This window comes from Dreissena polymorpha, chromosome 5 (assembly GCF_020536995.1).
Source record: "Dreissena polymorpha isolate Duluth1 chromosome 5, UMN_Dpol_1.0, whole genome shotgun sequence".
NCBI classification, from domain to species: Eukaryota; Metazoa; Mollusca; class Bivalvia; order Myida; family Dreissenidae; genus Dreissena; species Dreissena polymorpha.
The window spans coordinates 39,550,483-39,563,868 of NC_068359.1; the positions used below are offsets into that span (position 1 = coordinate 39,550,483).

General features: G+C 34.6%; 1 protein-coding gene across 1 annotated transcript in view; it reads right to left on the reverse strand.

The window, feature by feature from the left end:
- LOC127882459 (uncharacterized) overlaps positions 1-13,386 on the reverse strand; it is a 152,474-nt gene that overhangs the window by 60,956 nt on the left and 78,132 nt on the right. The window contains exons 34-37 of the mRNA XM_052431098.1: positions 9,713-9,835; positions 9,021-9,143; positions 8,154-8,276; positions 4,440-4,562 (exon numbers count right to left, since the gene is read on the reverse strand). Coding sequence (XP_052287058.1) covers positions 4,440-4,562; positions 8,154-8,276; positions 9,021-9,143; positions 9,713-9,835 — 492 coding nt within the window. The remainder of the gene's footprint in view (positions 1-4,439; positions 4,563-8,153; positions 8,277-9,020; positions 9,144-9,712; positions 9,836-13,386) is intronic.

The following is a 13,386-nucleotide window of genomic DNA, read 5'->3' on the forward strand; positions in this document are numbered from 1 at the left end:
GGTAATGGGGCCATGCATAGTTGAGATTGACCGTATTGTCATAAGAGAGGTTCAGTATCAATTTGAAGTGAATCGGTGTAGAAATGAAGAAATTATAGTAAAAGGCAATTTTGGGTGGGTGTGGTCTATGTGGGCGGGGCGCCCCAGGGTTGGTAATGGGGCCATGCATAGTTGAGATTGACTGTATTGTCATAAGAGAAGTTCAATACCAATTTGAAGTGAATCGGTGTAGAAATGAAGAAATTATAGTAAAGGCAATTTTGGGTGGGTGTGGTCTATGTGGGCGGGGCCGCAGGGTTGGTTATGGGGCCATGCATAGTTGAGATTGACCCTAATGTCATAAGAGAAGTTCAGTATCAATTTGAAGTGAATCCGTGTAGAAATGAAAAAATTATAGTAAATGGAATTTTTTGGTGGGTGTGGCCTATGTGGGCGGGCGCCCCAGGGTTGGGATTGGGGCCATGCATAGTTGAGATTGACCCTAATGTCATAACAAAAGTTCAGTATCAATTTGAAGTGAATCCGTGTAGAAATGAAAAAATTATAGTAAATGGAAATTTTTGGTGGGTGTGGCCTATGTGGGCGGGGCGCCCCAGGGTTGGGAATGGAGCCATGCATGGTTGAGATTGACCTCATAAGAGAGGTCCAGTATCAATTTGAAGTGAATCGGTGTAGAAATAAAGAAGTAAATGTAAAATAACTTAAAAAAATGAGTGATAATTTCTGACGCGGCCCCACCCCAACCGCTATAACTTTTGACCCAGGGGTCAGATCAAAATTCCAAATAGTGCAGGGTCGCACATATGCTCATAGCTACCATGTGTGTAAGTTTCAAGGTTCTAGTGCTTTTAGTGTAGGAGGAGATAGTGGCCAGGACGGACAGACAGACAGACAGACAGACAGACGGACGGACGGACGGACGGCGGAGATAACCACAATATCCCCACCTTTTTTTCAAAAAGCGTGGGGATAATTAACTTCAGAAAGCTTAAAGGTTTTGTAACAAAAGAAGGTCAACCAAACAACCAAACACAATATTACTTGTGTATTTAATTATTTGTGATAGAAAACTTCCTATATTTTATAACTAATATCTTAGTTCTACAAACTTAAGTTACAATACATGACTTAAAATGACAAACAGAGTAAAGTGTTTATATATAATTTCCATGAACATACATTTTGTCAAACATTTGTGTTAGAATATTAAGATAAGCAATACACTTTAAACTTCTTAACATTATTTGATATTTTAACAGGAAAATTCTTTTAATTGACATCCCCAACAAAATAATTTTTGGTTGCGGATGGGTGCAAATCCGTTTATAAACACTACAATCTTAGAGAACATAATTAAGGTAATTGTTTATATACATTGCAATTCTTCTCATTGATATCTATACATCCATGAAGTTTCATGTTGAAATCGTTAAGCATATCTGAGACATCTAGGCCCTGAACATTACATCATACAAAAAAACAAAGTGCAATAACTCTTGTTTAAGAAAGTGTAGGGTTATAGTTCTTGTGCAAGGAAATTATCCTCATTGATATCAATACAACGATGAAATTTAATGTTGAAATCTTCTAAGGTATCTGAAATAAAGCCCTGAAAAGTTAAATCATATAAAAAACAAATAGCGATAACTCTTATTTGAGAAAGTATAGGGTTATGGTTCTTGTGCTTGGCAATTCTCCTCGTTGATATCAATACACCCATGAAATTTAGTGTTAACATTTTTTGTGGAAATTCTGAGATATAGCCATGAACATTTACATCAGACAAAAAAACAGAAAAAGGCATTAACTCTCATATAAAAAAGTGTAGGGTTATGGTTCTTGTGCATGGAACTTCTTCTCAGTGATATCTTTATACCGATGAAGTTTCATGTTGATATCTTATATAGTTTCTAAGATATTTCCATGAAAAATTTGTGACAGACAGACGGACGGACTGACAGACCGACAAAGCCAATTCTATATCCCTCCATTTTTGTCGGGTGTTAATATGAAGACTTTCATTATTTTTATTCAAGTATATAATGCCTCAGTGGTGAAGTACCACAACGTATTATGTGTTAAAAAAGCAACAACAAAAACCTGTAAAAATTAGTGAGAAATCCCTTAAACAGTTGGATCTGAACAGAACATTTATGAAAATGTTATTCCAGGGAGTTTTCTAAGATTTTTTTTTCCTAAGCAAAGAGGGTGACTATCGATAAACACAGTTTTGCTTTCAAGATGAGAAAACAAACACTACCAAAATAGTATAGGATCACGATGAGAAGTAAATCGTTTCATTATTTAACCACAAAAGCTTGCCGTATTCGGTCAGCAAGTCTTGAAATCGTTCCTGAACGCCTGAAAATGATACCCTACTTTACCAGTTTTCTGTATTTACTATTTTGAATTCAATTTTATATCGAGGAACATTGTGCAAAAAATCAGGGTGCGGGATCGCGAGACTTTTTGGGGTTCCACCTTTTAACTTTAAGGAATTTATACTAGACGGTAAGTGGTGTTTTATTTCAAATAACTTTTTAAAACAAATTTTCTTAAGACTTTCAACTAGTGCATAAAAGACAAATTTTTATGCTGCTTATGGCAATGTGAAATAAATCAGAATTACTTTATTTAATAAGCATGTGTACTTGTTCAAAAATTCTATTTTTACTGCATTATTTGTACACGGTTATTTGTCACGCAACGTGAAATTTTTTCACCGATTTCAGACGTATTGAAAGATTTATTGTTATACCTTAAGATATTGGCACAAACTGCAAGAAAAATGTCTTTTATGCACTATAGATTTTTCAAATGTATTTAAATAACTTGAGATACCTGCAAAAATTAAGTTCTTAACGGTGTCAATACGTTTTGTCCAGCCCGTGTGTAAACCCCTGAAAACCCCGTTGATTCTGCACCCTTAACATGTGCCATTTACAATACGCTATATGCTAAAAGTGGTCCTATGCCATATGCGCCCATCATAGCATTGGCCCACCCAGCCTGCGCATCTTGCAGTCTGGTCAGGAGATACATTATGAGACCATAAAACCTTGAGTGATTTTATAGCGGTCAGCATAGCCTCTGAGCAGACTGCGCAAATGCGCAGGCTAGGCTTAGGCTGCGCTGGCCGTAACGCCATAGGGCCCATTTTCGCATGACGCGGCTATAAAAATGCTGCGTGTTAATCAAATAATAATATAAGATTTATTTTGATCGTGAAGAAAGAAAATTGCGTGTTTATCAAATAATATACGATATATTTCGATGTTGTAGACAGAAAACTGCGTGTTAAGCAAATATTAATATACGATATGTTTCGATGGTCAAGTAATAATACTGCATGTTTTTATTCAAATATAAATAACGATATATTTCGATGGAGAAGAAAGAAACTCACTCATGCTGTGAATATGCAAAATTGTGAAATTAAAAAAAAAACAATTGTTAAACTTTTGTTCTAAAGTTTATAATTTAAAAAAGTAAATTTTCTAATTTTATTTAAAAGTCAGCATTTACGCTGAATATCTTATTGAAGTATTTTTTTTTGTTACACTTAGTGTGTGTTTTTTAATTCGGTTTTAGCGATTAAAAAGTATTTGTGTCGTTGTCTGTAGTATACCTGTAGTTATTTGTGAACTCATGTTCAACTTTTTATAAATTGAGAACTGTGAATATAAACAAACTTTAAATTTACTATTGCCTTGTTATCACCGGTGCAATTGAGAATACAAGAACGTTTCCCAGACATATCAGATTTTACCCCGCTGTACTAGCAAGCACAATTGAACGAGGTTGCGCAACAGACGCGTGATAGTGCTGCATATCTCTTATTGATCTGCAGTAGTTTTACTTCCCCTTATCTATCAATAGCCTTAGATTGAACTGTGCTGCGCAAAATACCACGTGATGAGAACGCAGAAAATAGTTGATTATACTACTCGTATAATTCAAAAATTATTTAATGGTGTTTTCTATATACGCCCCGTTCAAAAATATTCAATTGTACACGATATTCACATTATGTTTCCGTTTGTGAATAAATATTTAGTGGGAGAACTGAAACCTCTGACATAAATGGCGAACTATTTTATTAGGCTTATCGTAGTTAAGAGCGAACTGACTTGAACTTTTTGGTACAACTTAAAATAAATTAAAATGATTTTTCCCTTGGAAATGAATGTGTTACAGCTAAACTGTAAATTGTGTTCAAGTTTTCGAATAAGAGTGATCGTACGTGTGTGATATATTTAATATTCTCATTTACAATAAAATACGTATAATTCTTTTTGATAAACGGTATGCTGATACTGATACAAGTATTACACGGTTGAACATCTATCTATTAAACCCCAAAACCAGGCGAACAACAAAGGTGATGACTAAAACCTCTAAATAAATAAATAAGTCAATAACGAACGTAGGTTTCGAACCTAAGCAGCTATGTTCGTCTGCTTGTAGCTGAAATCCGGTTAAACAGGAGCATTGATACCCGCCAGGTTGGTTAGAACACTTGTGCGCACAGCCGCTCATGCCTGTCATGCACTCGTCAATATCTGCAACGAACGAGAAAACACCGATGTCACGGTTTACCCTAACAAAGCTGATTCAAAAAACCTTGTTTGCACAGACAAAAAAATATTGATTCATAAACTAATATTGTTTAGTTAGATATTGCCGAGGCAGAAGATTGTCTTTTGCATCAGCAATATCTCATTGTGCATACATTAAAGATAATTTTAACTGAAACGATAATGTTTTCGGAGAACATGCTGCTGTCTCAAACGATAATGCTGGATCAGAAGGCAATGCTGACTAGGAATATAAAGCTGGTACAGAAGACAACGATGGCTCACAATAGTTGGCTCAGAAGATACTGTTAAGTGTGAACTTTATGGTGGCTAAGAAAACAATGCTGGCTCGAAAGATAATTTTAGCTGAACATTTAATTGGGCATCAGGAGACAATGTTGACTCAGAAGATAATATTGGCCGAACATTTAATGGTGACTCAGTAAACAATGCTGGCTCAGAAGATAATATTGGATGGATATTTTATGGTTCCTCAGGAGACAATGCTGACTCATAAGATAATATTGACTGAACATTTACTGGTTCCTCAAGAAACAATGCTGGCTCAGAAGATAATATTGGCTGAACATTTAAGGGTGCATCAGGAGACAATGCTGACTCAGAAGATAATATTGGCTGAACATGTAATGGTTCTTCAGGAAACAATGCTGGCTCAGAAGATAATATTGACTTAACATTAAATGGTTCCTCAGGAAACAATGATGGCTCAGAAGATAATATTGGCTGAACATATAATGGTGCCTCAGGAGACAATGCTGACTCAAAAGATAATATTGGCTGAACATTTAATGGTGCCTCCGTAAACAATGCTGGCTCAGATGATAATATTGGCTAAACATGTAACGGTGCCTCAGGAAACAATGCTGGCTCAGAAGATAGTATTGGCTGATGATTTAATGGCGTCTCAGGAAACAATGCTGACTCAGAAGATAATATTTGCTGAACATTTAATTGTGCCTCGGGAGACAATGCTTGCTCAGAAGATACTTTTGGCTGAACATTTAATGGTGCCTCTGGAAACAATGCTGGCTCAGACGATAATATTGGCTAAACATTTAATTAACCAGTCGCCACCTGTCAATCAAATTTTCCGATCAGCCAATCAGATATCGATTTTTACACACCCCTCAGTAACGCTTATCTGGCCGCCATTTTGTCCGACAAACAAAGCTTGCCGTACATATGGATTGGACTTATTTGTTAAGAGTTTACACAGATTTTATATCAAATGCCTGATAATTGCTGTTTGATCATTATTCAAAATTGTAGGTGCTAAACATACTTTATAAAAGGTCATTATATTACCTTTATTTCTTGAACATTTGAACGAGTAATGAGAAAACAAACACAATAAATAGTTTGACCACAACAGTTGCGTGTTCTATAAAACGTGTTTAACCGTTTGATGCATAATAGTATTAAGCAGTTTGGGCAACATAATAATTGCCACACGTGCTTATTAATAATCTCAGCTTATTTGTCGATAATCAATAAATGACAGTATGTTGCGCGGATCTCAGAATGAAGGAACATTAAGGCATTGTCAGGTACTGTACACACGAAAAGAAAACTATTTAATTACTTGAATCATTTCCAATTATATATTTATTTTCTGTTGATCATAAACAAGGGAAATCATCATAAATTGTAAACTTAAATATTGTTTTAACTAAAGTAAAAACAACAAAAAGGTGATTTCAACGCGGCTTAGCCAGCCTTAGCGACTTCGAGTGTAAAATGTACGTCTTATAATACAACAACAACAACATTTCTAATACAACATATATTGATACGGGGAGAAATGTGAACATTGCAATGAACATATAAGGTCCATCTTGTTATAAATAAATAAATGAATATTAATTATGTTTAATATATTCCATTTGAATGTTCGTGAACAGAACCGTAATACCAACATTTCATTTTTCGATAGTGAAATGTAACTGGTTCACTTAAAAAATATATGAAATAACATGCATATCAGACTATTTGTTAATGAAAACACGAAATTAGACCTATATTAAATTATGGTTACAATCAAAATTTAATTTATATCTAAATAAAAAGAATCGGTGCATTTTTAAAAATAACACAATAAAACAAAGATCTAAAGATTTTTAATAAACAAAAAACTCATAATGATATAGATGTGTCATTTGCATTTAATAAAATTATTTTCAAATTAATAATTATATATGAATAGCCGCCAGATTAACTGTAAGGCCGTTTAATACTAGTTCAAAATCAATATGAAATAAATGCTCATTCTTACAACAGATTTTTATTCAAATCCCTATAATATGTATATGAAACGTTTCTGATAGTCAGTCTGCCGTTTCCTCATTTATTTTGATTACGCCATTTCCCTCTAAAGCATTTATGATTGTATACAAGTTTTACAAAGTAGTTCAGTTTAGTGTGTGGCTTTAACAATTTATATTGCAGAAAATAGCATGATACATCGTTACAAATATAGTATTTTACTCGCCTAATCCGCTATCATTTTGATCTGCTTGTCGGAGTTTTCTAATCACTAGACCACGTTACTATTTGGGCGGAGCGATCGATAATTTGGCGACTGGTCAATTGTGCCTCGGGAGACAATGCTGACTCAAAAGATAGTATTGGCTTAACATTTAATGTTGCATCAGGAGACAATGCTGGCTCAGAAGATAGTATTGGCTGAGCATTTAATGGTGCCTCCGTAAACAATGCTGGCTCAGATGATAATATTGGCTAAACATGTAACGGTGCCGCAGGAAACAATGCTGGCTCAGAAGATAATATTGGCTGATGATTTAATGGTGCCTCAAGAAACAATGCTGAATCAGAAGATACTATTGGCTAAACATTTAATGGTGCCTCCGTAAACAATGCTGGCTCAGATGATAATATTGGCTAAACATGTAACGGTGCCTCAGGAAACAATGCTGGCTCAGAAGATAGTATTGGCTGATGATTTAATGGCGTCTCAGGAAACAATGCTGACTCAGAAGATAATATTTGCTAAACATTTAATGGTGCCTCAGGAAACAATGCTGACTCAGATGATATTGGCTTTACATTTAATGGTGCCTCAGGAAATAATGCTGGCTCAGATGATAATATTGACTAAACATATAATGAAACGTCGAGAGACAATGCTGGCTCAGAAGATATAATAGGCTGAACAAGTAATGGTTGCTCGGAAGATGATGATGGCCGAAGAGACTTTGCTTGCAGGGAAGATAATGCTTGCTCACATATAAAACTTGCACAGAAGATTATCCTTACCGACGCTATTAGAATACAACTGTACTTATATACCGTAACGTCATTAAAACGTTTATGAATAAGGTTGTTTGACAACAACAACAAAAAAAAACACACTTTAGGCAAGTATAATCTTCTCAAACACAGCTCAAGGAATTGTATGATTTCCAGGTATTCCGTGTTATATATCACACAAAACTGGTAAGATATTAGAAGTTCACATGTTTTTAGGTGAATCAGAATATATTAAGCAGATTTTTGAGTGGGTAAGAAATATTCCCGGATCACAAGTTATTGGACTACCTGCGCATGTTTTATTGTCGGCCTGGAGTCGGAAGCCTGTGCGGCACGAGCAGACGAAGCTACCGACGGTGTTCGAGCACTGCTGTTGGCAGCCGTGCGTCTGTCTGGCGCATTCGTCAACATCTGTAGATATTATGAGTCGCGGTCTAAGAAATTGGGTTAATGCATGTGCGTCAAGTGTCATCCCAGATTATCCTCTGCGGACTGCATAGGCTAATCAGGGACACCACTTTCTGCTTTTATAGAATTCTTCATTTAAAGGATTTTTCTTCTTAACGAAAATCCAATTAAGGCGGAAAGTGCCGTCCCTGATTAGCATATGCGGACTGCATAGGCTAATCTGGGAAGAAACTTTACACAGACGTATTAAACCCCGTTTAACCAAAGCGAGAAAAATATATTGTGTATTACCTCATAATTATCCAAATATCGTATATACGAATTGTGAAATGTAGTGGTATGTAATATCAGTTGTTGTTTTTTTGGTTTAATTAAGCGATTTGTTTGTGCACTTTTAAAATATCAAAAATTTGAAAAAGAAAAGGCCGACAACGTTTTATCGTTTTTCGTGTACCGTTGCATGTGTTTGAAGGTCGAGTGACATTTGTTTATAAATTTGAAATACTGGAAATACATGTATAACGCACGAAGTCACAACAAATAAAAATTTACGGCGACAAAATAGCCCCAAAAACTGTGTGATGGGCTCCTAGAATTCCTTTGAAAAAGTCATTTGCACAAGAAGTAATAAACGAATGATGGTTTTCAACCACGGCAAAATAAGTTTCTATAAATGATACGCGCGCATGTACTGTTTCTTATTTTAATTACGGACAATAAAAAAACGGTTTTCTTTGTTGCACTCACCGTCACAACTTTTCCCGTCGATTGCAAGACCATATCCGGTTCTACAGGAGCAACGAAAGCTGCCGTTGGTGTTCATACACACGTGCGCGCAGTCGTCCGTATTAGATAGGCATTCGTTCACATCTTAATAAAAAATAGCCATTTAAAATAAAAGTACTGCGTTTTTTATTGTTTTTCTGACATATGTGTATGTTTGTTTGTAGTAGTTGTGTGTGTTGCTGTTGTTTGTTCGTTTTTTTTTTTAATTAATGATGATTTTTTTAGGGGGGGGGGGGTGGAGTCGGGGCTGAGAATAAGTGCATATTATTAAGTCATATTTAAAAAAACAGTCCTATCACTTGATTTTGGTGCGTACAATTAACATGTTTTAGTTAACCAAATTAATAATTATAAAAAAACTACCGATAAATTAACACTTCTTGAATGACATTTACACAAGTGTACACATAATGACTTTTATTGGAATAAGCCTGGAAAAAACGTTCTTAATTGGTGAGAAAATTTTAAGGACTTAAAACACGGTATTAAATAATGGAGCTTATTTGCAGATTCTCTTACTTGCTTAAAACGATTGCTTTTGGAAATCACATGACGCACAAAGAGAGAAATACACATACTTGCACATTTATAATTCGTGCATTTGAAAACAAGATTCTAAAACGTGTATTAATACGTTCCGTTCTCGTATTTACCTATGCAAGTGCGACCCGCGTCACGTGCCTCGTAGCCTGCATCACAACTGCACGTGAATGAAGTCACCACGTTCGTGCAAGTCTGCGCGCAGTCGTGGATTCGCAGGAAACACTCGTCCGTATCTATAAAAAAAACATACATCATATACTCGTACGTGTCCACCGGAGTTACTCGTACACAAATATAATATTTGTTAAGTTCAGTATTAGAACGTATTTTATTAAGCGAGTTTCAATTGAAAACGACTATTTGACGAGAAGAGTTGTAACAGCTTCGCCCGTCATGAAACTCACGTGGCAAAACTATGTAATAAATTTGTTCAATACTGTATTTTACCAAGGATTTTGGAGATAAATTAAATTGATAAAACACTAATGAAATATTGCATTTAACATTTTTCTGGCCACTTTTTTTACTTACCTACATGCCAAAATTGTTAAAATCATTCTTATATGTAAGTGATTATTTAATTTCTCAACTAGAATAAATTTGAATTAAATTAACTTTAAAACTCAAATGGATTCCTCTATAATCCATGGCTAAAAATAAATATATATGAATAGAAGCTATGCAGTTTAAAAAATTACTCGACACAATAATATGCTAAACAAGAGCACCAACTTATGGTAAAAATACACCTGATCATATTTATCTTGAGTTAGAGAGCAGACAATGCTAATTTGGCAAAGTTTGGAAAATTAAAGGGTCTGAAGTCCTACAGGCGAACATGCTGTTTATTTCACTATAAACATTATCATTAAGTTTCATAATTTTCTGATTTAAACTTTTGAGTAAGTCTTAACAGACAAGGTTAATATGACCACTTGTTAATCTAGGGCCTGTTGATATTCAGAAGTGCTTCAAGGGGCCTTCCAGGTTTTCTTACCAGGCCAATATATTTTCCAACCAACGTTATCTCACTAAACTATTTGAGTGAGGAGACATCGTTCTCCAGGACGCCACAAACCTAAATGCCTCAGGATTGTTCATAATAAGTTCCACTTTTCAAATGCGCATATAAGTATCTTCATAAAGGAATGTATATGAAGAAGTTTAATTACATGTATTGCAAATCATGCTTTATTATTAAATTTTCTATTAAATAAGATATTGTATTTTAAAAATGGTGTTAATTGAGACATATGTTTTAAGTTTTAACCTCTATGAATAAGTCAACAACTTCTTGAATATTGTTTTACAAACACTTCATAACATCGTTAGTCAAAGTCAAGTCAATTTTATTTTGTAAACAAAGGCCTCTGGCCCAAAATACATAGTGATACATTATAATTGGCTATAAAATCCTAACAGAGTTGCGTCTAGAACATGTTTATAAATATATATATGGATTGTGTAATTGTATAAAGCACGTGGTTAAGTTATTCATATTTTAAGATGTTAACATTGTTGTGATAAGACATTTTCTAAATTCAAGCACACACATAAAAAAACAACAACAACAACAACAACAGCACAAACAGAATATATACGGTGTTAATATATTAAAAGTATTTGATTAGTTATTGATATTTTTCAGTAGGTGATATACATACATACATAACTTTTTTAAAACAGCTTCATCATTTGAGCTCATTAAGGTATAAACATCTAGCAGTGAATCGCCTGAAGAATACCAGCTATAAAGATGATTTAATCGTATTTCGTTTTATTTGTGACACTTGAAGAAAGCATGGTATTCACAATCCAGATACTGAACTTCGTTTACAGAACAAGTAGTACATATTCTGTTCTCTTTTTGTTTATTAGTGTGTCTCCCCAGTTCGATTTGTGATCTGTGGTTTGAGGCTCGGAATTTCGAAAGAGCAATTTTATATTTTTGTGTAAAGTCAATTGATAAGTATTTTTCTGTGTTAAGTAGGCTTTTGTAATGTTTATAATGGTGACAACGACTCGAGTTTGAAACGTCGTCATGCCATTTTTGCGTGCAGCAATCGATAACGCGTTGTTTAAATGATGATATAAATATGTTTTTATCACCAACGTCTTGACTTATCCAAGCATAACCAAATCCGTATGTAAACAATAAATTTCTTATTTCCGATGCCCAGCAGATTCGCCCAGCGTCATCTAGTGATTTTAACAATAAATAACAATTTCTCGGAGAACGATGCGTGGGCATTCGTAGAAGGTTACACCAATAACTAATGCAGTTAGTAAAATAATTTACACACAATGGATGTCTACCACATTCTCCCAATACAATACAATTATTTGTGTTTTTATTTAGCTTAAGGAATTTTTTAGAAAAAGTGGTGTGAACTGTTTCGATTGCTTGTACGTATTCATATCCCCATACTTGAGATCCATAACAAAGAATAGGTTTGATCATGGAATCAAAGATTTTTAACATTTCGAAAGGTTGGAAGTAGCCAAATGGTTTTTGAAAGTTATTTATTGAAAATATAGCCTTTTGTGCTTGGGCAGCTAGCTTATCAAGTGCCAGTATCCATGATAATAAAGGTATAAAAATTAGACCCATATACTTGTATACTGGCGTTGTGTTTATTTCTTTACCTCGAAAATACCAACGTTCGGTGTCTTTAAATACTCCACCGTTACGAATTACAGTTATCTCAGTTTTATTTAGATTAACTTCCATCCCTGAGTTTTGACAGAAAATCTCTATTAAATTGATTTGCTCTTGTAATTTTTGTTTTGTTTCCGCGCCATTTGCGATATCATCAGCGAACATTAAACAAATAATGTCGGGAATTAAATTTGTAACAAAAATACCCGATCCACAGTTTTAACGCAGAAAGGAAGATAACTCGTCAATAAAGAGGGTAAATATTGTCGAACTTGTTTTGTCTCCTTGTCTGGTGCCGATGTTACAAGAGAACCAATTGGTAACAGCGTGCTCAACTGATTGTGTGTTATTATCGTTTGAGCATATAAATTTCCTTTGCAATTTTACACATGATTTTAAGTTTGCATATATAGCTTTTAGAACATTAATAAATTGCCCATGTAAGCCTTTCCTTTCAAGACATGTAAACAATTTAAAATGGTTGATAGAGTCAAAAGCTTTCTTAAAATTAACGTAAAGACAATAGAATCTGCCATTCTTTTTAGATAGGTACTATCAACCGTGGAGTACCCATGTCGGAAGCCAGCTAGCGATTCGTCGATTTTATTATTGTTCTCGGCCCAAGAGTATAAACGTGTATTAATTATATCAGAAAATACCTTGTACATAGTATTAGAAACGGAAATGCCCCCGTAATTTCCAGGGTCATTAGTTGTTCCCGATTTAAAGATAGGGCATATAATGCTGGTTCCCCACGATTCTGGAAAATTACTTGAATCGAGAATTTTGTTAAACAATTCACAAAGATACGGTGTTATTTCGCTCGAAGTATACTTATAAAATTCCGCGGGAATACCATCAACACCACGACTTTTGTTGTTTATCAATTTGGACAATGATCGTTCAACTTCTTCTACGGTAAAAGGTTCATTAAGTACATAAGCTGATAAATCAATAAATTCTGTATTTTCATTATTGTCGATTTCCACAGCATCTGTGTCATATAGTAGTTTGCCAGAATATGTATACCATTCGTCAGCCGTAATAGCTGAGTGTATACACGATTTAATGTTAGTACGTTTTATTTTCCTCCAGAACATAGTCGCATTGTTTCTTATATTGTAC